At 56.3% G+C, this 26,135-nt stretch overlaps 1 protein-coding gene across 2 annotated transcripts; it reads left to right on the top strand.

The window, feature by feature from the left end:
• WNT4 (Wnt family member 4) lies at nucleotides 1-26,135 on the top strand. 2 transcript variants are annotated; one of them, XM_003891285.4, is made up of 5 exons: nucleotides 1-12; nucleotides 14,066-14,301; nucleotides 22,029-22,160; nucleotides 22,252-22,394; nucleotides 23,070-26,135. In XM_003891285.4, exons 2-5 carry the CDS (start codon nucleotides 14,154-14,156, stop codon nucleotides 23,535-23,537), a joined length of 891 nt encoding a protein of 296 aa, XP_003891334.2. In that variant the 5' UTR covers nucleotides 1-12; nucleotides 14,066-14,153; the 3' UTR covers nucleotides 23,538-26,135. The 2 variants fall into 2 exon arrangements, with proteins under 2 accessions (XP_003891334.2, XP_031521115.1); XM_031665255.1 differs by lacking the exon at nucleotides 1-12 and having other exon boundaries at nucleotides 11,066-14,301.

The following is a 26,135-nucleotide window of genomic DNA, read 5'->3' as shown; positions in this document are numbered from 1 at the left end:
GAGCAACTGGCTGTAAGTCGGGCCGGGGCCGGGCGGGGCGGGGCGGGGCGGGGCAGGCCCCGGGGGCAGCGGCCGGTGCCAGGCGGCGCGGGGCAGCGGGCGCGGGGCAGCCCGGCAGGTGTCTCGGCCGCGGGACCGGAGGCTCGCTCGCTCAGCTGCCGCCGCCACTGCCCGAAAGTCCCTCTGCACACCCGGGGTCCCCTCCTGCCCGGGTCCGGCTCCCTGCTCAGAGGCGTCAGGGGTGGCGGCGGCGGCGTCCGCACCGGTAGGCGGCTCGGGGCGCTCGAGGGCGACAGGGGTGCGAGCGCGGGGCGGTGGCCCGGAAGGGGCGCCGGGCGCGGGGTGCAGTCCAGCCGGGCTGACAGGTCGCCGAGGAAGCCCATTGCAGGGAAGGGCTCTGGGACATAATAGCAGGTTAATCCCGAGAAGTCCGGAGCGAGCTCCCCGCGCCCAGCTGCGCCGCGCTGCGGGCTGGGCTGGAGGCGTGCAGGGACCTGTTTCTGCTTGGGGGGCGGGAGCCGGAGATAGAAGGAAGGGACCAGGATGCCTGGTCTCCCAGGGCCCGGGGCTGGCGCCGGCGCTGGCCGGGCCTTGGTTTTTCCCTGGGGCAGGAAGAAACTCCGTCCAGACGTTAAAGAAGACAACGGCCCCCCACCTTCCCGTGTCTAGCCTAAGGAGGAGGGGTGGTAACCGCTGGTGACCTGTCTGTTTCTCCTTGACCGGGTTTGCGCTCAGGGCGCTCCCTGGGTAGGGGCGGAAGGTTTGCTGCGGGGAGGGAGACTAAAGGGATGAGCTCCAGTGAGTGGGTGGACAGGGAGCAAGAGGACCTGCACTCCTTTCATCCCCTCAGGGACGGTTCCCCATGCCCCGCACTTAACCCTGGCCCCAATTCCTCCTGCCCAGAGCTCTGCCACCATCCGCTGCGGGCAGCCAGTGGGGAGCCAAGCTCCAATATTGATCTGAAAAGCATGGGGTGGGAAGGGGGATCGCCAACAGTGTAGCTGGGGTTTCCATGGAGACAGGGAGAGAGGAAAAAATTCTCTCTGCATCAAGACCAAAGAACAAATATCTCTCATGAAATTGCCCCGAGTGTCCAATGGCTGTTGCTATGAGGTCATTGTGGCCAGCCAGAGCCCTCCAGGCTGGAAGGAGTGTGTTTGTTGGGGTCAGAGCCACCCAGGGCTTGGGGGACAGAGGTGATGTAGAATTCTCCCAGCTGTTCCGAGAGCAAATGACTCCAAGGCAGCCCGAAGTGGCTGCGGAGCTTTTGTTTTTCTTGGAGACTTAATTTGATTAACACTTCAGGAGCAGTGGCAGAGTGTACAGAAAGCAGGGCACTACCACCTTCTCCCACTGCCCCCCTGCAGGCCACCCCCTGAATGCAGCCTGGGTCGCAGAGCTGGGGAGGGAGCTGATTTGGACTTGGAGGACCCTGGGTGTCCCTGGAGCTGGTTCTTGAATGCATGGGTTCAGAGCCGGCATCTCCAAAACAGATCTGAGCATCAGGAGGAGCAAGAACTGGGTCTCACCTGCCCAGCACCGCCAAAGCCACAAAAAACAAAGAATAAAAAGTGGCAGTCCAAGCGTCTGGCCCAGGCCTGCATGGAAGACAGCTACATCTGCAGGGGGAAGTCCTTCAGGAGCATCTCATCTTTGACTCATTTTACAGATGAGGAAACTGAGGCCTAGGGAGGGGAAGCTACCTACCCAAATTCAGAGCTGAGAACTGAACCCAGGTGTTCTGACTCCCAGGCAGTGACCCTATACCCCCTTCCCTGAAGTTGTCCCAAAGTGGAGCCAGCATGGCCCGGTGGCATCACCACTCACCTTCACCCATGTCCACCCCCAAAATCCCAGCCGGGAAGGCAACCTCAGCTTTGGATCATGCAAACTGTGGGGAATTCCAACAACTCAGTTCTCCTGCCTGTGCCGTTGGGGGTGGGGTGAGGAGGGGCGGCCTAGGAGAAGAGAGGTTGGCAAACCTGTTCTCTGCAACGGTGATGGTTCAGGTTGCCACGAAGCAGGTCTCTGGATGACCCAGCTCGCTCCTGCTCCACCCCCGGCTTCAAGCCAAGGGTCTCTCTGCTCTGCCCAAGGCAAGAGGAACAACAGGCTTCCCAGGACCCTCCCAAACCAGAGAGGGTATGAAGAAGACACTGGGCACATACCAAGGTTGGGTCCAATATTTATCAACCTCTATCGAACCATCAGCTGGCCAGGAATGGCAGCTCTGGGGGACATGGATGTCACAGCCTGGCCTCCCACAAGCCTGGAGTCTAGGTAGAAAGACATGATAAAACCACGACTGGGTGGAACGGGGCGCATGCTCTATGGCTGTGAGAGAAAAGAGCTGAGTGCGAGCCCGAGCAGGCACAGAGGGGGACTTGGTCTGAAGACTGTAGGATCATAACAATAATAATTATGATGATGACTCCCACAGCATGATCTAAATCCCAACGTTTCCATCCCATTACAGATGAGAAGATTGGGGATTGCAGAGGTAACTGCCCAAGTCACCCAGCTGGTAAATGCCAGAGGTGTCTGACTGAAAAGCTGCCTCTAGAAGGAAAAGCTTTGGGCAGGCAGGTGTCCATGCAGGCATGGTGGCTGGCACTGTGTCTTCTCAAGCGTGAGGTATGAGGAGGCCTGGCCCTGAGAGGATAGCTGACAGCACCTGCCGAGGAGCAAGGTCTAGGTTCCACTCACCTCCCAATACCCTGGAGTCAGGCTTCAGTCCAGGGTGGGTCTGCTGGCCAGTGGCGAGAGCCGGGGCTATCTGTTGTCTCAGAAGGGCGGGTGGCCTGGTGGGGAGGCCAGGTGTCCCGCTGCGTGCAGCTGTTGGGCAGGATGGAGCCTGGAGCTGGGAGGGCAGCCTGAGGCCTGGGCAGGCCCAGAGAAGCTGGGAGCTGTTGATTAGACTCTCTTGTCTGGCACCCGGAGGAGCCGGCTGACAGCTTGTGATGGCTCACACCACTGAGGGAGGGCCGGATGGATGAAGAGTCCCTGGGGGAAGGCTGGGGCTCTGCCCTTAAGGAGGCTACCCTGCCACAGACCTGAGCTCAGAAATGTTTCTGAATGTCCCCTCTTCCCTGCACTGAGGCTGTACTGGGAGTCAGGACACCTGGGTTCCAGTCCCAGCTCTGGGCCACATACTGGGTGGCCCCTTCCTCCCTCGGGGCCACAGTCCTCAGCAGATCGTTCTGAACCCCAGATGGAAGTGCTGGGGAGGGTTAGGGAATAAATAAGCTAAGGTCTGAGGATTGTGGATTTCTCAGAGGAGGGTAGTGGGGCTCTAGCAGAATCCCACGGGGGAGGGGAGGGAGCCCATGCTGCACTCGGAGGCAGGCCAGCGGCATGGCCAAGAAGTGGGTCTTTGAGATCCAACTGAGCTCTACCCTGCCCAGCTGAGTGACCTTTGACAGGTTACTTAACCTCTCTGAGCCTCGGGTTTCTCATCTGTAAAATGGAGCCCATTGATGCAAATGGTGCACAATGGTGGTTGGTAAGAAAGAGTGAACCCATACATGTGGCGAACTGGCAAGGGGCCAGGCACGTTGATGGAAATGGCAGCCATGGCAACTGCCGGAAGCAAGGGCTGCTGTCAGGGAGCTACAGGGCCGCGTCCTTATTGATAAGGGTGGTGGAGAAAACGGGCCTTCAGGTTGCTGCTCCCGAGCCCTGTTTATCCCAGTCTGTCCCACCCAGATCCACTGATTTAACACACATAGGATCTTAGGCTGCAACCCCCTTGCTCAACAAGGGCCCCCTCAGGAGCCTCCCAGAGTCAGGAAGACCTAGCCTGGCTCACAAGCCAATCATGTCAGGCAGAGGAATTGCTGCTGGGAGCACCTTTCAGTGCCCTGGGGGCAGTGAAGGACACATCATGCTTTCCACTGGCTTTGAGTCCCCACTGGTGTGCAACTTCGGGCCAAGCTCCCCTGAGCCTGCTTGCCCAGGGGCCGGGGGGGCAGTTTATATCTCCCTTGGCCTTTAGTGGAGTGAAGCCCAACACTCTGGGCACAACTCCCTGGGGCAGGGATGGGGCAGAGCCAGCCCAGATGTGCAGTGCCAGCCACGCAGGTAAAGATGTGGCCCACCTCCTCCAGGAAGTGTCCCCCTGATTCCCAGCTTTTAAAGATCCCTCTCTCCCCTTAAATAACCAAAAACCTGTCTCCTTAGAGCTCCTCCATGGCTCTGGGCAGTGAATTACAATCACAAACACCTTCCCAGTACTTTACAGTTCACACCAGGATTTCTCAACCTCCATATCACTGATATTTGGGACTGGATATGTCTTCTGTGTGGGTCTTTTCTGTGCATTGTGGGATATTTAGCAGCATCCCTGACCTTTACCGTCTAGATAGCCAGTAGCATCCTCCCAGGTGACAACATAAAATGTCTGCAGACTTTGCCAAATGTCCTCTGGGGGCGCAAAATCATTCCCCCAAGAATCGGTGGTTTACAAAGACCTTTCACAACCATTACCCTGTTTGAACCACACACCCTCCCCGCCATGCCTCACCACAACTACTTTCAGAGGAGAGGAGTGTAGATTACTTTCAGCCCTACTTCAGAGGCCCAGACGTGCGATGACTTTCCCAAGGTCATTCTGCAAATCAGAAGCAGGACTGGAACTGCTCTCCCATGTCCAGATTTTACAGCTTTCATCCCCCGCCTATAGAACCGTTTCGTATTATATATAACTCTAGTCTAATCGTGTGGTTTCTTTACTGCTTCTACAAGGTTATAAACATCTGGAGGCCGCGGCTGTGGCATAAACACCTCTGAATATCTCACAGTGCCTGGCACGTGCCTGCCGGGTACTAGGTGCTCAGCCAATCTTTGATGGATGAATGAAAGGCGGGCTTGTTCAGAGGGTTCTCAGCTGTTGTCCAATGGTAGCCCCTCTTCAAAGGCCTGCAGTAGGAGGAAGGTTCTGCTCCACTGCCCTGAGGCTCAGGTGATACTAAAAGGCACAGAAGTGGGTGGCAGGAAGTGTGACTGTTGGCCCCCAGATCTGCTGCTCTGCCCCTCACTCCTGGGCTGGAACAGACCCTGAGAGCCAGGCTGAGTGTTTCTCCGCCAGCACTGCAGCGCCCCAAGACCAGGCTGTGCCCGAGGGGGTGGCTCAGGCAGCAGTCACGACCCAGCTGTCTGCTATGGTTTGACTTTCTTCCCTCAACCCTGGATTAGCAATTGAGCAACGCAGCAAGCATCTGACAAGACAGTGCTCCCCAAACCTGTTGAAACTCGCTCAACTCAGGCCCTGTGGGTACACTCGGAAAGCTGAGCATTTGCACCAAGCCTCCTCTTGTTGCTGCCTCTGGGAAGAGGGGCTTGGGCTGAGCCTGTGGGGTGCAGATTGGCCAGGGAGCCATGGGTGGGGTGACAGCTGCCTGCCGTGGGCCCTCCCGTCACCCCTCCACTGCATGGAGCAGGCGCAGCTGCAGGCAGAGCTGCGACCCCAGGGTTGCTCTCCAGATTTCCACAGGAGTTGCCAGGTTTTATCTCTGAGTCCTGAACTGCATCTTCTGTGATTCAGCCAAACTCGGGACGGCTCGCTCCCTGCCGTGACCCCACCAGCTCCCCCTCCCCCATGTCCTGGCAAACTGAAACCAAACTGTGTTCTGAAAGTTCCCTGCCAAGTCAGACCCCGCAGAGGAGGGGACCTGGTCTGAGGAGAGAGCGGGAGGGAGGTGGGAGGAGGAAGGGATGCGTCCTCCAGGGGAGAGGAGCCTCGGACAGCTCATATGTATCTTCGGGGAGGCCCATTAGAACAGCGGGAATGCTGATGGGCCTGAGGGCCCTTCCCTGCGATGACTCTGAATGGTCCCTTCAGACCCTGTTTCTCAATCTGTTCACACACAAGCCCTGAAATCCCAGGATTGGGCCCCAGAGACCCTTCCCCAAGTGCTGGAGACAGCAGAGTAGCCCCTTCTGGGTCAGGTGCCCAGCTGTTCCGGCAACCCAAGCTTCGAGGCATGAGAGTGAGGGGGTTCTTGGGGACTGTCTCAGCTCAACCCCTTTGGGGAGCCTTCCTGCCAGGGAGGGCCTGGGATGCCCCCATGCAAACATGTCGAGCGCTTCCCCACATCAGGCCCTGTGCTGGGCACTGAGGGCCATACAGCATGGCGGTGGTAGAACCAGGACTCCATCCCAGGTCTCCCAGAGCTGTCCCTGCAGCCCCATACCCCTAGCCAGTTATTATCTGCTGGGGGCATGAGCCCCACCCTGGTGGGGGCAGGAGTGGGGGTTCAGCCACAGGCTTTCCCAGGACTGGACCTTTGGAAGGTATCCCCCAAGGCTGAGGAACTCACTAGAAACCGGGAGCCTCACTCCAGGAGGCCAGCACTGGCTCTGGACAGTTCGGCTGGGGTTTCACCTGGTCTCCTCTTTTCCCACCCCCAGGTTCTCTCAGCCCACCAGGGAGGACAGTTCAATGGGTCAGTGGCCACAGGACATGAAAGGTTATGGGGACACAGGTTGGGTGGGTCTAGCAAAGGAAGAGCTCTCTGCTGGCAAGTCGGGGGACAAGGTGAGGTCAGACCAGCCTTAAATTTGACACCCACTCCCCCCCAACAACACACCTGCCTCAGGGAGAGAAGGCAAGTTCTCACCTGGCAGAGCTCTGGGGCCATCCAGGCTCAGGTCCAACCGTCTACTTTGTGGCCCTGAGGCAGCCACCAGCTCCCTGGGAACACATACAGTGAGATGGGAAATGGGGTGGGGGGCTCCCAAACAGGAAGTGGGGGACATAGATCCCTCAAACAGGAAGTGGGGGACACAGAGCCCCCAGGAGTGAAATGCAGGGGGCTGGGGTGCCAGGATACTGGAAGTCATGAGAACTGGGAAACTAAGAGTCAGAAAATGAGGGCACTGAGGCTTCCAAGGATAGGAGATGGGAGCAAGGGGTCCCAGGAGACAGGAAAGAGGGAAAGGGGCCCGAAGGTGCAGAGTGGTGTGCACTGGCAGTGGAGGCCTGGGTTCCAGGGGAGGCCGTTCTCTCTCTCCACCTGAGGAAATGCACCTGAGGCCAAGAGGACTTGGCCTGGGCCTTGACAGACCTAGGACCATGCTAAGGCTGAGGGGTGAAGGCAGCACCCACTGCCCTGCAAACCACCATGAGTGTCTCCAAAGCCTACCCCTCCAGGGGTTTTGGACCAGTGGCAGCAGCTCTTCTGTGGCCCCAACAGCTACGGAGACCACAGGCCTCCACACTGTCCAGGCAGCCCCATAACAACCCAGACATCTGTCCCCACACCCCTTACTCCTGAACACAGCCCAGACACCTCCCTGTAGTTCAGAAAAGACATGGGGCTCTAGAAAGACCCATCAAGGGAAGAATCAGGCCTCCTCCCTCAGGTCACTGTCTGTTGACATGCCTCAGTACCCTGGATCATCTTTGGCTTAGGAGCCAGAGTGACCTGTCTTCAAATCCTGACCTCCCACTGCAGGCCGCACAGCCTCAAACATATGCTTCTCTGAGCTTCAGTTTCCTTATCTGCAAAACAGAGGGGAAGACACCTGCGTAGCCAGCCCTGTGCTGTTGCACTAAGGACATACTGAGGCATGTGACTATTGATTGCAGAACATAAATGAAGGTCCCATACATCTACTCTGTTATGTCCACAAATGGTTTCCAAGTCCCCTTGACACTCCTGAGCTTGTCCTGCACACCACTGTCCCTGCCCTCACCCCAGTGTCCCAGCTCTTGATGTCCTAGCAGCACCATCCCCTCCACCCATCTCTCACACTCACCAGCCTCACAGGTTCTGACTGACGGTCGCCAGGAAACACATTCTCAAACCCTGCAGACTTCGTCTGGAGACTCTGTCAAAAGCCTGCCATTGAGATGGCTGCTGAGGTCATCCACTGTACCCTGGGGGAGCGTGTCCCACCTCTCAGGCATGATCAGCTGAAAAAAAGACCAGGAACCCAGGCCTAAGAGGGCCAAGAGAGTCAAGCAAAGAAAACACACAAATGAGCGGAAGCCAGCACAGGTCTGGTCTGGGGTGCAGCAGAGGGGCGACCAGAGGAAATGGGAGAGGTAGTGGGAGGGGTGGTGATGGCACTGATGTCAGTGAGCATCTTGATGATGCTGCTAGAACAATGTTGCAGCAGGGACGAGCATCTCCTGCACACACATTTCATTCATTTAGGCCTCCTGCCTGCAGGAATCCCAGTCTTCCCACTTCACAGATGAACACACTGAGGCTCAGAGGTGTTCACTAACTTGCCTCAAGCAACACAAAGATGAGATTTGGACCCAGGAGTTCCTGGTCTGTGTCCTTACTGCACTGCCTGCCATGCCAAAGGACAAGGGTCTCCAAGGCTAAGGCACTGTCAGGGGGAGGACAGCAGGATATCAAGACTATGGTTATAGAAACATTCAAAGATGGAAAAGTGAGTGGGGGGTATGGTTAGCATCTTGGGAAACCAGGCACCATCCCCCTAAGAACACAGTCCTGGATGGGGACTGTGGTCACTTTTGTCCCCACCGGCCCACATCCCCCAAGGTGGCTCTGTTCAGCAGCCACTCCGTTTTCTTCCGGCTCCCCCTCCCACCCCCTTGGTCTCCTTCCTCCCTGGTATCACAGGCACGACCGCTCCTGAGGAGGCTCTAAATGTGGCCCAGGCAGGCAGGGAGGCCAAAGGGAGGGGGCAGAGAGGCCTGCGCCGGCGTCCCAGCCCCCACCTGGACACCCGCAGGGCCGGGACCCACGACACTGGTCTGCTTGGCCTCCCAAACGCTCCAGCTATTTCCCGTCCCCTCTCCTCTTGACTCACAGCGTAAGAGCTGGGAGGAGTCGCAGAGGTGCAGATTTTCCTCTAGGAATTTGTATATTTTTTTAAAAAAGCAAGCAAACCTGGAAAAGCTTGGGACAAGCCCAGCTAATTTTAGTTTCTAATGAAAACAGCAGGTGGCTGAGAGGATCTGATCTCCCTGGCAGGGCAAGGGCCCTCCAGCCTTGCAGGCTGTAGGCACGGGCCGGGCTCAGGGAGGGCCTCCTGGGAGGAGCCTGCAGGACCTGCAGCCCCCGTTGGAGAAGATCAGGGCATGAGCTGGCTGGTAGCGGCAGCAGGGTCGGCCTGGGCTGGCGGGGTAACCTGATCAACGGCATGGCCATGGCTAGAGTCCTGGGTGGCCGGGGCAGCAGGTGGCAAATTGCTAAGCCTGTACTCCACGGTGGCAGGAAGGAACCTAAATTGGGGTAATGCAGCCAGGACAGGAGACATCTCAGGGATGGCCAATGCCCTGCACAGCCTGGCCCAGCCCACCCATCATGCCCTGGCTCTCTGTCACCCCTAGAAAGGGCTGGTGCACTCCATGTTTGAGCCTGGTCCAACTCCAGGGTCAGCGGGTGGCACACGTGTCTCTGAGGTTGAACCACCCTAGGGCGCTGGAAGGGGATTCCTGAGGTGTCCAGGACGAATTAGGCCTCACCCTAATGGGTGTCCAGGCCCTCAGCAGATCAAAAGACCACAGCAGCCCCCACATTCCTCCCTCATCCTTATCTTCCCCGTCCTGAGCACTCTGCCAGGAGGCAAGCAGAGGGAACCCCGTCAGGACAGAGCCCTACATCCCTGCTGCAGGCATTTATTAAACACCTTCTATGCACTGTGCTCTGTATGAGGCACCAAGGGCAGTATTAGCCCTCTCAGCAGGTAAATGGGGCATATCCACAGCCAGGTACAGAGGAAACAGAGTTGAGAATTAGGGCTGGGTTTGCACTGCAGCTCGCTGCTCTAGCTGTGGGACTTTGTGCAAGTTGCTTTGTCTCTGTAGCCTCAGTTTGCTCATCTGTAAAATGGGGCCAGATGCTAGCTAGATACTGAAACGGGCAAGCAGAAACATTGTGGATGAGAGCCTGTAATGCCTGGGGTTCTCACTCTCTAGAGCCGGTGCCCAGTTCCATTTCCAGCCCTGGCACCCAGCCCTGCCCGGGCGAGACCCTGTGGTCTGGGGGAACAGGGGTGGGGGTGGGGCTGGGCCTCGTGTGTATGGAAGGGGACAGCTGCTGTGCCAGATGAAGGCAGGGGCTGGGGGTGGGCACTGGTGCCAACGGAAGAGGTTGCTCAGCTCCTTCCTGGAAGCTGGCCCAGTGACTCACGGCCACGGCAGCCCAGCAGCTCACCCTAAGCCCCTGCGACTGTCATTCAGCCCTTGCTGCCTTCTGAGCCTGGGTGGGGGGATACAGGTGGCTCCCCTGGTCCATCTCACTACTTATTCAATGGCAGAGACACATCTATCAGCCTGGCACGGGGCCAGTAGGCCCCTGAGGCCCAGCCACTCCCCACCCTGCCAGTAGAAGGAGGCTCACCTACTCTGACAGTGGGAAAGGCCATATGGACCCACCAGTTTACTGTACCCATGAGGAGACAGGCTCCAAGTATGGCAGGGACTTGCCCAAGGTCATGGTGGGTCAGAGGCTGCCCCCCCCGCCACCTCGCCCAGAGAACCCGTGCCCTTGGGTGCCTCCCTTGACCAGAGGCCAGGGCCCAGCACAGCCAGACGCAGCCTCCTTGGCTGCACGCTGTGGGAGCAGAGGCTGACTTGGGAATGGGCCAGCTCTGTGCCCCCACATGACAGAGCAAACAGGGCCCCCACCCTTTGCCAAGAGGCCAAGCCTGGGTCTGAGCAGGAAAGGATCCAACGTCAGGCTCAATTCCTTGTGCCCCGACCTAGGGACACCTGTGGCCTCCTGAACGTGGACCTGGCCCACCGCCAGTAGCCAGGCTCTTGGCGCCCCCTGCAGGCCAAGAGCAACAGGTAGGACTAGTTCCACAGGCGACCCCTTGACTGGGCAGAGGCGGGAGAGCGCCCAGGCAGGGCTGAGGAGCCGGTGGGCCCTTCCCCTTCCAAATACAGCCTCTGCTGCGTCTCAGCCCCCTTCCTGCCCTTGTCTTCCCTCCAAGGGGCTCCGAGCTCCTGCCTGGGCCTTGTCAGGACACCACCAGTCTGTGCATCCCCTGGGAACCACCAAGTAGATAGGAAGGAGGGGCGGGGAGGCCCCTGGGAGACCAGGAATGTGGGGGGTGGGGAGGGGAGGCTGGCCGTCCTTGGCCTGATACCACCTACTTCGCACTTGCCCCGTGCTGTGTACTTGCCCCCACAATTACCTGGCATCTAGGATGTACCCAGCTGACAGCCAGGTGCATCACACAGCAAATCACGGGCATTCCTCTCAGCAGCCCTCTGGGTGAGAACCGTTGTCTCCATTTACAGATAAGGAAAACCAGGCTCAGGCTCCACAGCCACAGGAAAAGGAACATCTTGGGGATCAATGCCACAGTGAGGAGGGCAGTGGCATCCCTGAGTCAGAGCTCCCTATGGCTGAGAAGGAAACATCACCCATACTTACACAGACTGCTCTTGAGGCCAGCGCCTACCTGGCCTCCCAGCTGTATCTAAGGCACATTAAGTTAACCTCAGATGCCCACCAAACCCCGCTGGGACTGGGACTCAGGCACGTCCACTTTCAACAAACCCTGCACACGTTTCTGATGCACAGCCAGATTCAAGAACCGTCACTTGGTCCAACTCACATACTTGACAAATAAAATTTAGCTGCCACCTGCAAACCTCCAGGGATAGGGAGACAGCCCCCCAACTGCACCCTGGCTAGCATCTTTGGGTTGAATAAACCCAGCTCCCAGCAGCTTCTGGCCACGGTGTCAATTCTAGTCTTTGAGCCGCACAGAGAATACTGTCTCTGCCCAAGGCTGTGAGGCCAGGCAAACGCCAGGTTCAAGTCCTGCTCAACCTCACCGGCTGTATGGCCCTGCACATGAAGTAAATTACTTAAAATGTCTGTGCCTCAGTTTCCTCTTCTTTCAAGTGGGAGTTGGTTGGCTGAGAGGATTAAATGCAATAAAGTAAAGTACTTAGCCCAGTCCCAAGTTCCATAGAAGTTAGCTCTTCTTATCTTTAGAAAGAATTCCTATAAATAGGACTTTCTGTTTGCTTTTCTATTTGGTCACCATTCATTCATTCCCTCATTCACGAATGGTGACTTCCTGCCTCATTGCCTCAGGCCAGTGTCAGGCCATCTCTTACACACAGATCCCTCTTGCTCCAGGCAGCAGTTCCTCCACTCAGACAGAACCAGTGGCCCCTTCTCTTATTACAGATGAGGAAACTGAGGCCCAGAGAGCAGTGACCTTCCCTTTATCCTTCTTCAAACAAGAAATTTGCGCAGCTTCCTTTATAAGATGCAACAGCTTCTTCACTGGCACCTCCAGAAGATCCCCAACCCTTGGGATACTCAATGTGCTGGGCAAGCCCCTGCAGGAGGCCTGGCTCGCTGCAGAATCTGGGGCAGCAGGAAACTCCAATCTGTGTGGCTGAGGCTGAAGGCAGAGCCAGGCCCGGAACCTCCTTCTGGCATGGGAAGGCCCCCTCTCCATCTCTGGGGCCTCAGTGTGTCCACCTGTAAAACGAGGGGTCTGGGCCAGATTCCCTGTTGGGGAACATTGCTTAGGTGTGATTCTCTGCACTCTGTTGCTTCTCTAAGAACCTGGAAGGCAGCCCTGCCCTGGGAGGTGATCAGACGCATCTCCCACTCAGCAGATGGGAAACGGGGTCTTCCAGAATCACCACTCAGCTCTCCTTTCCAGAGGCTGCCTCTTGTCCACCTACTATGTGCACTTGGCCCTGGCCAGAGACACTCAGGGGAAGGGTAGGGCAGGCTGAGGGGCAATGGTTAGAGCACAAGCCTCTGGGGTGTCCAGACCCGAGCTCTAACTCAGGTCTGCCCTTAGAGCTGGGTGACCTTGAGCCAGTCGCTCCACCTCTCTGAACAAGACCTGACCCTTAATAAGTGCTCAGTTAATGCATGTTTCCCTTCCCTCAAGAGCGGTTCAGCTTCTCCCTCATAGGGCCCTTCCCCAGCTCTGCTCCAATCCCAGTGAGCACTTTTATGTCTTGCTTCAGGTCTCTTTGCCTCCTGACCCAGATCACAGAGTGTCTGTCCTTAGATGAGTTAGGGCCTCCCAGGCCCCTTCAATGCCACGAAGGAGGACAGGCAGGAGAAAGACCTATAGGCGTGAAGGGATTGGAAGTTGAGCTCTCGCACTTGCTATCTGTGTCATCTTGGGCCTGTCACCCTCTTCATTTTAGAATCCATAAAATGGGCATAAGCATGATCACCTCATATATTTGGGGTGAGGATGCAACAGGGCGAAGTGCAGCCATGGTGCACGGCACCTAGTCGGTGACCTGTAACTGTGGTGCTCTCTCTCGTCCTCCACTGAAATGGAAACATTCACAGGCCCCCCTTCCCACATGTGCCTGGTCCCGGAGCACCTTCACAGAACTCCTCTCATTGAGATCATGATCCTCGCAATAACCCTCTGAGGAGCAGCCATCATTGCTCCATCTCCATAGAAACTCAAGGGGCAGAGGAGAGAGCATGCTGCACTTGGCTTTTGAACCCTCCATACAGCCGCCCACTCTCGCCACCACCACCCATATCCTGACCATCCCTAGACCTCTAGTCCATCACTGCCCTCATCGTCCCACCTCCAAAGGGTGGCAACAATGCCACTGGTCTCCATCTGGTGGTCCTAGGATGTGGCTGGCAGTGAGGAACTTGGTCTTGTGGCCAGAAGGTGGGCCAAGGATCACTGGGGTTCCTGCCTAGGGCAGGGAAAGAGAGACCCTGGGCAGACAGCGGCTCCAGCCTCCTCGCTAGAGGGCATCTCGGCAAGGAATAGTGGGATCCCATAGCCAGGTCTGGGGTGACGTCCTGGCACAGACAGTGGCACAGGGGCCACCGGGGCAGGGAGGGATCCCATAGGGGCTCAATCAGCTTCACTCCCACTGCTGCTGCCTGCTTTGCCTAACTTGAGATAGAGGCCTTTTGTGGAAGACAGCATTTCCACTCCCTTGGTGCCCCTAGAGCTGGGCAGGAGGGCCTGTAACTGGATCAAGAGAGAAGTCAGTAGCCAGGCCCAGTCACTGGGATGAGTCAGTTCCCAGAGACCCAGGCTGGAGCGCAGGCCTGGTCCTGGGCCGGGAAAGATGAGGAGGTGGGTTCTGCATCACATGCCACCCTCTCCCCAGGTACCTGGCCAAGCTATCGTCAGTGGGGAGCATCTCAGAGGAGGAGACGTGTGAGAAACTCAAGGGCCTGATCCAGAGGCAGGTGCAGATGTGCAAGCGGAACCTGGAAGTCATGGACTCGGTGCGTCGCGGTGCCCAACTGGCCATTGAGGAGTGCCAGTACCAGTTCCGGAACCGGCGCTGGAACTGCTCCACACTCGACTCCCTGCCCGTCTTCGGCAAGGTGGTGACGCAAGGTGAGGGAAGGGCGTGCAGGGCTGCAGAGGAGCCTGCAGTGCCAGGGCATGGGCCTAGCAGGAAATGAGATGCTTGTGAGCAACAGGGCTATTCCAGGTCATTTCTGAAGTAAAACCAACACAGGGCCCAAGTGAGGGCATAAAGGATGCAGAGCGCTGGGGGCCTAGGACAGGAGGATGATCCAGATGGGAGGCGCATGTGGGATGGGGGCCATCGGAAGAGATGGCAGCTCTGTGCTGGGGCAGCACTGAGAAGCACGCCGTGTTTCCAGTGATGGCCTCCTGGAAGTGTAAGCAGGTAATGAAGGAAGAAACTGAGGCTCGGGCAGGGAACAGCACTGACTTGCCCAAGGTTCCTCAGAGGGAGAGGAGCAGTCAGGGCTTAGACCCGAGGCTCTGGATCCCTGGCCCGCTGCTCTTCCCACCCCAGCACTTGGCTTCCAGTATCTGGGCCCATCCCATTCCTTGGTACACCTGACCAACCTTATTGTGCACCTCCAGCACGGCCAGCCCTGAGATACAGGGATGTGCAGAAACAGAGGCACATGGAGGTTAAGTAACTTGCCCAAGGTCACAGAACTAGAAAGTGGCAGAGCCAGGACTCAACCCCAGGCAGTCCCGCTACCAGGTCTGTGGTCTTACCCTCAACGAGGAAACGCTGTGATCAAGGGGCCAGGGGAGACTGTGGGAGCACAGAGTGGACACCACCCCTCGTTGGGGCTGGGATGCTCAGGGAAGGCTTTTCCGAGGAGACTGGCCCTCAGCTGAGACCAGAAATGTGAGATGGCATTAAGCCAAAGACAGGGGGGCCAGGACATAGAGAACGGTCTATGGAACTGGAAGTCTCCTCCGGAGGTCGCCAGCCAAGCTCCTGCCCTCGAGGAAGTTCTCTAAACTATGGGCCCCTTTTTCTACTTCCTGAGCATGAAACTGACACTTCCGAGTCACTAACCATCGACAGGGCCCTTTGACTTGCTCAGGCAGCAGGAAGGGGTTGCCTGGGCCAACCCTTCTCCTGGCACCTGTGGTCCTGGACGGCCGGGGCTGCTGGGCTTGTGGCAAACCATTTGGATGCTGCTGGAAACCAACTGTGATAGAAATTTGGAAGCTGTTCTCCTAAGAGCTGGCAGGGGCCAAAAAGGCATGATCTCGCTTGGCATTGCTGAACATCACTGCTCTGGAAAAGCAACAGAGACCCAGTGAGCCTAGCCTGGCAGTGGAGGATCTCCCAGGATGACAGTGCTGCCTCCAGGCAGGAAGGGCTGCCTGGTCGATGGGGCCCCAGAACCAGCCTCAAACAGCAGCTCATGAGCCTGGGAAGCCCTTGGACAGAGTAGGTGTGTCTTGGACAGATTGGTGGATAGACTGGCAGCGTTTCATATGGCAGGCTGTCACCCTCTCCCACTCCTCCCTTTGCACATGCAACATCCTCTACCCCAAACACCCAAGCCCCCTTCTTGAGGGCTCAGCAGTTCCCTCCTCCACGACACCTTCTCAGCTCTTCCCTCTGGGCTCCAAAGCTCTTTGTTCTTCCTGTGGGATTTTTTTTGAATCATAATTTCAAACTTACAGAAGAGTTGCAAAAGTAGGACAAGGAACTCCTATATCCTCTTCACTTGATTCACCAACCGCTTACATTTTCACCCATTTGCTTTGTTATTCTCTATTTCTATATATACACACACCTTTTTATCCACATCATTTGTGTTCACGCTGCTTCTAGCACACCTTTTAGACTGAAATGCTTATCTCCTCACCCGACTCCACTCCCCCATCACTAGGACTCGGACCCTTCGAAGGCAAGGGTCATGGCTTATTGACCTGTTTCTTGGCACATGGCAAAGCCTGGCATAGAGGAGACAGTTAGTGGATGTCATCTAATGACAGAAAGCAGGTCGGGGGAAAGGAATCAAAGAGGCAAGGAAGGGGGTAGCCTGGGCCAATGCTGGCCTGAAGTCATCGTGGGTACTCGGGACCCTGTGAGAAGCCCTCCTTACCTTTGGGGGAGGATCCAAGGGGGTACCCAGCACTGGCTCAGCAAGTTCTGAGGGACGCTGAGATTCCTACTAGGCCTGGGTGGTACCTGCTCTGGACTAAAGTCTGAGTGGTAGAGTCGAATGTCCAGCCCCCTTTGGAGAGGGACATGTCAAGGTGCCGAGACTAGGCCAGTCACACCTGGCAGGTACCAGTCGCACTTGGAGAAGGAGGCTGAGCTCTGCCCACGCATCAGACTCCTCCTTTTTGCATTTGTGGTTTTCTTCCCTAGTAAAATTCCTCTTGGAAACTTCTTAATTTGTCTCCAATGACTAAGAGGAAAAGGGGCTTGTCCCTCCTGAGGTCCGAGAGCGAAGCACTGCTCTCAGAAGGTCCAGGGACTGGCTGGTGAGGCAGATGAAGGAAGGGTGAGGCCGAGGATGGCCTGGGACAAGTGCCTGCGCTCCCCTGAGCATCTGTGTCCTTGCCTGGCAACAAGGCCACACGCAGGCCCACCTCATGAGGCTGTCACGAAGATACAGTGGCCTCACGCATGGGAAGCACTTCGTGTAGACACACCTCCCGTCACCAGCTCCTGTCATCTACAGCAGCCCGTGTAAGCGGGCCTCACTCACATGCCCAGCTTTCAGGACCGGGGGCGTGGCCAGAGCCTGCATACATGAGCCACCTGGCTGGGTCATGGCGTCAGACGTGGAAGACAAAGCTAGCAGGCCAGACCAGACCCACCCCAGGGTCTGAGAGGAGAGAAGGAGCCCCCATTTGTTGAGGGCCTGTGGTGTGCTATTACATCAGGTCATTCTCGTGACACTCTGAGTTTATAGTGCTGTTCTCCGACATCACAGGTGAGAAAGGAGACTTGGCAAGCAGAGGGCGGTAACACCCCCAGCCCTGGGCCTGCCAACTCTTGGCTGGAAGATTCTGGGCAAGGTCTATGCCCTCTCTAAATCCCAGTGTCCTCCTTGACCACCCCAGGACCAGCCTCCTAGGATTCCTGTGAGGATCAGAGAGATGATGCCTAGGAAGGGCTAACTGACCTCCACATGGCTCAGGGGTGGGGGGCTCTCCCACTGCCAGCACTGCCCCAGGTCTCACAGCCTCCCCTGCTCCTGGCCTGGAGGCAAGATGGACAGTGAAATAATCATGAACAATGAGGGAGGTGTGTAATTTGGGGCAAAACTGTGTGTTCTAGGCTGAACATCTACCAAAAATTTGGTAATGTAGCTGGCATAGCTGGGAGGGCGGGGATTGGTGGTTCTTGGCTGAGCAGGTATTCAGGGCTAGATGAGGGATGGCCTCTGTGTTTTAGTCACTACTTTATCCCAAGCCCTAGAACAGGACTTGCACATAATAGGTAACCAACAAATATTAAAATATTAAATGAGCAGGACCTGCATATAATAGGCAACTGATAAATATTGAATGAATTGTTAAATACTGAACTGATAAATATCAAATAAACCAATAAATATCGAATGAACCAACGGGTGTGAGCGTGGGAGGGAGACCATAGCACCAGGCAAAGGTGTGCCTGGGCAGGGTAGGAGAGGCAGGAAAGGCAGTAACAACAACCCTTCTCCTGCTGTCCTCCATTTGTAGACAGCACTGGGCCTCCTCTGCCTCTACTGTGTCTTATTCTATGACCTTGAGCAAATCCCTATCCTGAGATGAGGGACTTGATGAATTCTAAGGCCCCCTCAGGGTCTGACTGCTGTGGCTGGGAGGCCATGTGGTGCCCTGGCCATCGCAAAGTGAGGGTCCAAACCCAGGCCTGTCTGTCCATTCCCCATGTCTAAACCATCCAGGACACCTTCCTGACTGTGGCACCACCTGGACCTAAGAAGTAAATGCTCTGTGGTCTTGGGTGTCCCTCACTAGAACCTGTGCTCTCACCTTTGTCCTCAATGTTGGCATCACACTGGACCCAATGATGGGGAGAACATTTTTTTCTCCTGGGTTACCTCTGTGACCCAGCCTTTTGATGCTATAAGTTACAGAAGATCTGGGGAGGAGGTACCCCCAAGATACTCCCACACTGGGAAAGCCTTGAGGCTGCAGTGGCCAGACACACACAAGACAATTAGAAGATAAAGCTTGGGACATCCTGATTCTGACCACATGGGGCAGGGAGGCAGAGAGGTGCAAAGTCTGGCCTGCCGGGGTGGCATTATTATCCTTATGTTAGAGTTGAGAACACTCAACTCAGGAAGGCTCAGAAAGAAAGGTCACACTGCTAGTAAGAATGCAATACAACTTTGGCTCTGAAACCTTCGCTCTTTCCCTGATCCTGTATTGTCTCTTACATCTAAAGGGGCTTCCTGGAGCTGGTTTCAAGAAAAGGTGGGTTTTTGCACATCCAAGAGAGTAAAGGAATCTGGAAAGGCAGACTGGGCAGGGATAGAGGTTGGAGAATGGGGGATAAGGTTATCCTGGGAGACAGTGCCTATCCTGCCCCACCTCCCCAGGACTCCAGCTGGGCCTCACCTCTACCAAGATACCTGCCCTGGCACCCAGGGGATCAGCAAGCCTATGGCTTCATTGCCAGTCCAACTCAGCCTTAGCCAGTTCTCCAAACACTCCTAACTACTTCCTTCTCCCGTATCTGGGAAAGACTTCACAAGTGATATGCTATGAAGGGCACAGGCATTGAGTCTGACAAGCCTTGGTTCCAATCCCCACTTGGCCATTTACTGCCTGAGGGAGCCAGGGCAAGACACCAAGCCTCACCTTTTCTTCTATAGAGCAGAGCTGTAGAGAGCTCATTGCTAAGGCTGTCATGAGCCTTAGACAGCACATAGCAGGCCCTCAGAAAGAGTGGCTGTTAGTGGATTTACAGGTTAACTGAATTCCCAGCCCCAAGCAGCCTTAGCACCTTGGGAAAGGTGGCATTGAGGCTGGACCCAGAGGACACACAGTATTTAGACCTGTGACATCAGGGGCCAGGGGTGCTCTAGGAATAAGAAACAGCAGGAAGAAATGAGCTGGGTGTGGGAAGGGGCAAATGGCTGTATGAAAATGGAAGAAGTCACCATAGAGTTCTGCCTTACCCTGGCCCCTGGCCCAGGAAAGGACAAGGCAAGGATTGCCTTCCTCCCTCAAAAAGTCCCTGGCCAAGGAGCAGGATCTGCCACCTTGCTAGGGAAGCTCTGCTGCTATCCACCCAGGTGGACCACCGTTCTTTCTCTATGTCTGAGTGGCCCCTGGGGAGAGTGCTCTGCCAGGTCCTCCTCAAGTGAGCAGGGCTCCAGCCTGGGCACCTGGGCAGAGGTGAGGAACTGGGAAAGGCCACCACCCTGGAGTCCAAGGGCTGGAAGCCAGAACCAGGTAGAGAAGGCTGGAGGAGCTGCCATCAGCTTTAGAGGCACAGATGCTTGCCTACATCTTCCAGGCTTTCTGGGGCCTGCTGTGCTGAGCCCAGAGGCCAGCTGCTCACCGTCCCCCAGTAAAGAACCCACAGAGGGAACTGGGCTTGTCCTACAGCATGTGAAGTTTGGGGTGGACCTAAGGAAGCCCTTCTTGGCTCCATATGTGGGAGGTGGAATCAACTGCATGTGTATTCCCAGGGGCTCAGGGCCTCTGGGAGGCAGAATAATGTCAAGTTTGAAAGCTCTGGAGTCTGGCTGCCTGGGTTCAAATTCTAACTCCACCACTTCCTGGCTGGGTATTGTTGGACAAGTTGCTTTACCACTCAGTGCCTCAATTTCTCCATCTGTCAAAGATGGATGAAAAGTATCTACTTCTTAGGGTTGTTGGGACAAGTATATAACACATGTGAAGTGCTTAGACAGAGCCCAGCACATGGTAAACCGTCTCTAAGCTTTAGGTCGTTAATCTTCCTTCCAGAATCTCTTCCTTCAGGCCCAGTCCTGAGATGAGAAAACAGTGTTCTTGTTCCCAAAGCCAGGGCAAAAGGAACCTGGGAGTCTCAGTGGATGAATGTTGGTTTGGGGAATGAGGCAGAGGTCTCTCTGAGCAACCTCCCTGGGGGCCCTGCACCCCAGGGACCCCCAGTACACAGGGGAGATCAGCCTGGGGCTGGGGTTGGGCCGGGGTGGCCTGGGAGCCAAGACCAGCAGAGGAGGAAGGACCATGTGAGGCCAGGCTGAGGCGACCCGCCAGTCTCGTCAGCCAGCCCCATCTCCTGCTTTGACTTCCCTTCCCCCTTGGTCTTTGGGGCAAAGATTTGTGCTGGTTCAGGCCTGGAAATACCAGAAATACCAGAAACTGAAGTCGTCTCTCTTTGGGCGGCCACAGCATAAAACCAACCAACATGATCCTGCTATTAACCTCGATTAACTTGGAGAAGACTCTGTCTCAGGCTGTCGAGGCTCCATTGCTCCAGCCAAGCCCCCCAATGCTGGCCCAAAATGGCCAAGCCAGGGTGGAGGGTGGGCAGTGGAGAGTGGGTGGTGGGCACTATCGCCAGCTCAAGGGCCGAACCAAGAACAGGGCGTCCTGAGTGGTCGGGGACTGAGCTGCCTCCCACCCCAGTGCTCGGCCTCTACAGCCTCTGTCCACAGACACGGGCACAGAGAAGGTGATTGTTTCCATCTGACCACGGTGACTGCTCCCTGGGGCAGCCGAGAGCACAGGCCTGGGTGTCACAGAGGTAACTGCCAACCATGGGGCCAAAGCCTGCCCCCTCCACTCCTGTGGACACAGACACTCCGACAAGAGACAGAAGGACAGTTACAGCATACAGAGGCCCTCCTCACAGGGCCCAGGAGGGGAGCATGGTCTGCTGTCTGGTCACACACCCAGCCGGCCATGCATACTCCAGCTCGCACACTGCCCCCCACCTCCAGAAAGAGAGTCCACAACAGCTACACCCCCGAGGCACAGTTCTTAGGAGGATAAAAACATCCATTCAGGCAGGGGACGAGGGCCGAGGGCCGGCACCAAAATAGAATCACTGAGAAGTCATGGGGCAGAGGCGGTTAGACGTGTGCTTGAGTCTTGGTTCTGTGGCTCTCTGGCTGGGTGACTGGGACCAAATCCCTTCCCCGGCTGATCCTCCATTTCTCCATCTATAAAATGGGGGACAATGAAGCCCCCAGTGGTGGAGGGCTTATGCGTAATAGGTATCTCCTAATTAGCCACAATAGGGGTTAGGGGTTACGTAGAAGCTGTTGTTATTACGGTTTACTCTAAGGAAGCAAGACATTTTCAGAAACAGGCCCAGTCTCAGAGGAAGGGGCAAGATCATAAGGTAGGGTGACTCCAGTGGGGCCAGCTGGGGAACAGGCCAGAAAAGGAAGCCAGACCTGAGTTTATAGTCCAGGCCTTCTTCCTACCTGCAGCCTTGGCAAGCCAGTTCACCTCTCCCAGCCTGTCTGGTCTTCATAAACCTTCACAAACCTTCTGGGGAGGGAGTAAGAACAGCTTCCCACAGGAGCTGGGAACATAGGCTCTGAAGCCAGACTGTCTGCTGGCTCAGTGACCTCAGAAAAGCCCCCAAGACTCTGTTAAAATGGAGATGGTAACAGTCCTTGCCTTCTGGGGTGGTTGTGAGGATGACAGGATCTGCCTGTGTGAAGAGCCCTAAGCCATGCTCTGGTAAAGGAAGCAGATTCAGCTATTGGTGTGATAAGAACAAGCACCTTCCTGATTTCTGCCGTCTTGCTCCCTTCTGGCCTCCAGCAAGCAGGAGGCCCCATATGCCCCTCCCCCTCTACAAAGGAGGGTGCAGGGAGGAGCCCTGGGACCCAGCCCTGCCCTCCATCTGCCTCCCACAGGGACTCGGGAGGCGGCCTTCGTGTACGCCATCTCTTCGGCAGGTGTGGCCTTTGCAGTGACGCGGGCGTGCAGCAGTGGGGAGCTGGAGAAGTGTGGCTGTGACCGGACGGTGCACGGGGTCAGCCCACAGGGTAGGTGCAGGAGGTGGTCAGAGTGGGAGGGCAGGGGGCATGACCTTGGCCCTCACTCACCACAACCCTCTCTGTGCCCACCACACCCCAGGCTTCCAGTGGTCAGGATGCTCTGACAACATCGCCTACGGTGTGGCCTTCTCACAGTCGTTTGTGGATGTGCGGGAGAGAAGCAAGGGGGCCTCGTCCAGCAGAGCCCTCATGAACCTCCACAACAATGAGGCCGGCAGGAAGGTAGTATGGTGCTACCAAAAGCGGGGTAGGGATAGCGTGCGCAGGGCCTCACATACTCTCCCACCCACATGGCCACTCAGAAAACATTTGTGCAGGCTCTCACCAGCACCTGGCACCTCTGTAGGCCAGTGGGGTTCAGGACAGGCCAGGTGGGGGTGCAGACAGGCGGGCAGGTGTTACAGAGTAAGTGACCCCCTCCATACATATGGCCCCCCACACACATACATGTGTGTCCATCCCTGTCTCTCATACACATTGACTCCCCAAAAGAGCAGCAGAGCTAGGATGTGAACCTTTCTCCCCATCACCATGAAGATCGTGTGCCTATAACGCCACCTGCCTTCTGGATGCCTACTCCCCAAGGTTCCTACAGAAGTTAAATGCAGCAGTGTTCTCCCTACCCAGCACCTGTCACTCACTGTTGATAGGACACCACCCTTAGTGCTTCTCTTTCATCAACTCCCAGTGCCCCAAGTGCAGGGACAGTACCTTGTTCACCTGTCACAACACTGCTTAGCAGCCCAGTACCGCATAATTCGTAAGAGGAGGTACAACAGCAAATCTGACTGCAGCATCGGCCCCAGGGCACCAACAGTCCGCTGTCAGCCTCCAGGGCCCCTCCCCGCCTCCCCTTGCCATCTCCTGATGGCCCCTCTCCCCTACCCTCTCCCACAGGCCATCCTGACACACATGCGGGTGGAATGCAAGTGCCACGGGGTGTCAGGCTCCTGTGAGGTAAAGACGTGCTGGCGAGCCGTGCCGCCCTTCCGCCAGGTGGGTCACGCACTGAAGGAGAAGTTTGATGGTGCCACTGAGGTGGAGCCACGCCGCGTGGGCTCCTCCAGGGCACTGGTGCCACGCAATGCACAGTTCAAGCCGCACACAGATGAGGACCTGGTGTACTTGGAGCCCAGCCCCGACTTCTGCGAGCAGGACATGCGCAGCGGCGTGCTGGGCACGAGGGGCCGCACATGCAACAAGACGTCCAAGGCCATCGACGGCTGTGAGCTGCTGTGCTGTGGCCGCGGCTTCCACACGGCGCAGGTGGAGCTGGCTGAACGCTGCAGCTGCAAATTCCACTGGTGCTGCTTCGTCAAGTGCCGGCAGTGCCAGCGGCTCGTGGAGTTGCACACGTGCCGATGACCGCCTGCCTAGCCCTGCGCCAGCAACCACCTAGTGGCCCAGGGAAGGCCGATAATTTAAACAGTCTCCCACCACCTACCCCAAGAGATACTGGTTGTATTTTTTGTTTTGGTTTGGTTTTTGGGTCCTCATGTTATTTATTGCCGAAACCAGGCAGGCAACCCCAAGGGAACCAACCAGGGCCTCCCCAAAGCCTGGGCCTTTGTGGCTGCCACTGACCAAAGGGACCTTGCTCGTGCCTCTGGCTGCCCATATGTGGCTGCCACTGACCACTCAGTTGTTATCTGTGTCCATTTTTCTACTTGCAGACTTAAGGTGGAGTAACAAGGAGTATTACCACCACATGGCTACTGACCGTGTCATCGGGGAAGAGGGGGCCTTATGGCAGGGAAAATAGGTACCGTCTTGATGGAAGTCACACCCTCTGGAAAAAAGAACTCTCAACTCTCCAGCACACATACACATGGACTCCTGGCAGCTTGAGCCTAGAAGCCATGTCTCTCAAATGCCCTGAGAAAGGGAACAAGCAGATACCAGGTCAAGGGCAGGAGGTTCATTTCAGCCCTCACATGGACAGCTAGAGGTTCAATCTCTGTGGGTCCTTCCAGGCAAAAGGAGGGAGGTGAGAGCAAGAGAAGGCTGAAGTCCCACCCTAGAGCCCAGCCTGCCCCCTGGGCAGAGGAAACTTAACCACTCCCCAGACCCACCTAAGCAGACATATAGGCTGCCATCCTGGACCAGGGATCCTGGCTGTGCTTTTGCAGTCATGCCCCTGAGTCACCTTTCACAGTGCTGTTCCTCCATGAAACTGAAAAAGGAAACCACACACACACACACACACACGCACATGTGCAAGAGAGAGGGAGGAAAGGGCTGTGCAATAAAGTCCTCTGCCATTATCTTACTCAACACAATTTATTGGGCAAATACTACGTGTTCTAGGCCCTGTACGGACCATCTCACTTGATGGCCTCAACAGTCCTGGGAAGCAGACAAAACAGGAATGCTAATGCCCATCTGACAGCAGAGAGGGCAATGCTCACCAGACCTCACAGCAAGCTTGATGGAGAGGTAGGGCCAGAAGAGTCCTCCAGCCAAGCCTCCTCCTTGGTTCTTGTACCCTAAGGCACATAAACTGCAGGTCTTCTTGGGTCTGAGCCTGGGGCGGGGAGTTCTGGCTGGAGGAAAAGGGGCAGGGAAGCAGCAGGAGTCAAAGATCACAGGCTGAGCTGGAGTCCACATGGTTCCTGAGGGCAGAACAGGCTCTGAGGAAAGACGTGAACAGCTGGAAGGTTGACAGGTCTCAGCAGTGTGGCGCACCCATCCCCAGCGTATCTGGGTCCCTGGGGTCCCAGGTACCATGGTTACTGCAAGATTTCCCAAGAGACAGCACCAGCAACCTGGGCCTGACCCTGTGCAACCGCCAAACCATCAGGAGCCCCGCCCAGGCTTGTGAGCAGGACATGCACGAAGCAAGACCTTGCCCCTGACCCAACTGCTTCTCAGATGGGCTTCCAATCACCAGAGGAAGTTGCTGTCAGCCCAGTTTCCAGACTGCCCCCACATTGGGGCTCTAAGTTTCAGGTCTGAGATCTTATGCTCTGTGATCCCCCATTTGGGGTTCCCAGACTCCAAGCTCCTGACTCCTGTGTTCAGTGGCTGAATTCAACATCCGAGATTTGGAATATGGGCTCCAGCCTGCAGAAACTCCTCTCCAGGCATTATGGTTTGTGCCTCCTAGTGTTGGCTCCCTCATGAAAAGAGGGTCAACACCCTTGGCCTCCAGCCAAGATCTCTGCTCAGTGTCCACACAAGGAGGAAGCCAAAACCAAGTGAGGTGCTGGAGCCACATTCAAACGTGGGGATAATCTTGGAGCAGGCCAGCTCTGATGTGGATGAAAGCTGAGCCAACTGTCGCCACAGCTGCCCAGCTGGGTCCACTGCTCCTCTGGCTGGCTGTTCAGCTGTCCACTAAGCCCAGGAAAAATACTATCCCTCACTAGCAGAGGCCAGACCCAGTGAGAGGGAACAGTGAGGACCCCTCCCCTCCCAGAGACAAGAGCTGAGCCACTCTCCCCATGCAGAGAACAGTGGGTCCAGGTTGGATGCTGGTATGATGGGAACTGCCCTTTTCACCTGCCAGGGAGTTCCTAAAGCTGATGTTCCTGGGGTTCTGAAGGTTGCAACCTAGTTAATCAGACCAGATTCTAGGAACCACTACCCAGGCCGACCACCGCCAGTGCTGCAGAGCTCAAAGAAATCCACAGCCACAGGAAAAGGAGCTTCTTTGGACATGCCCAGCTCCAAACTGTCCCGGGGGAACTGGCACAGCCCTTACATAGCCCACCCCCTCTTGGCCTCACTGTGGCCTGGAAATTGGCCAGAAGGTCCACATCCTGCCCAAACCACTCTCCTCTCATCCCAAGACAAAGGTGATGCCCTGAGGCCTAGGGCTGGATAAACCCCAGCTCTGGATGCTGCTAACCCACTCTGCTGCCCCACCCCATCCTCCAATTTTTATACTAGGCTCTTTGCCATTGTGACGTCCCCATGACATAGTCTGATGCACGATAAAACAATTATTTCTTTATCTTGCAA

The sequence above is a fragment of the Papio anubis genome, chromosome 1 (assembly GCF_008728515.1).
Source record: "Papio anubis isolate 15944 chromosome 1, Panubis1.0, whole genome shotgun sequence".
Lineage (NCBI taxonomy): Eukaryota > Metazoa > Chordata > Mammalia > Primates > Cercopithecidae > Papio > Papio anubis.
This window is presented reverse-complemented; position numbering and strand designations above follow the sequence as displayed.

Excerpts from the sequence above, each read along its gene's own strand:
- WNT4 (XM_003891285.4), top strand. The coding sequence starts at position 14,154 with ATGTGCAAGCGGAACCTGGAAGTCATGGACTCGGTGCGTCGCGGTGCC. Across the intron at positions 14,302-22,028 it reads CGGCAAGGTGGTGACGCAAG|GGACTCGGGAGGCGGCCTTC; the intron begins GTGAGGGAAGGG and ends TGCCTCCCACAG. Across the intron at positions 22,161-22,251 it reads GCACGGGGTCAGCCCACAGG|GCTTCCAGTGGTCAGGATGC; the intron begins GTAGGTGCAGGA and ends ACCACACCCCAG.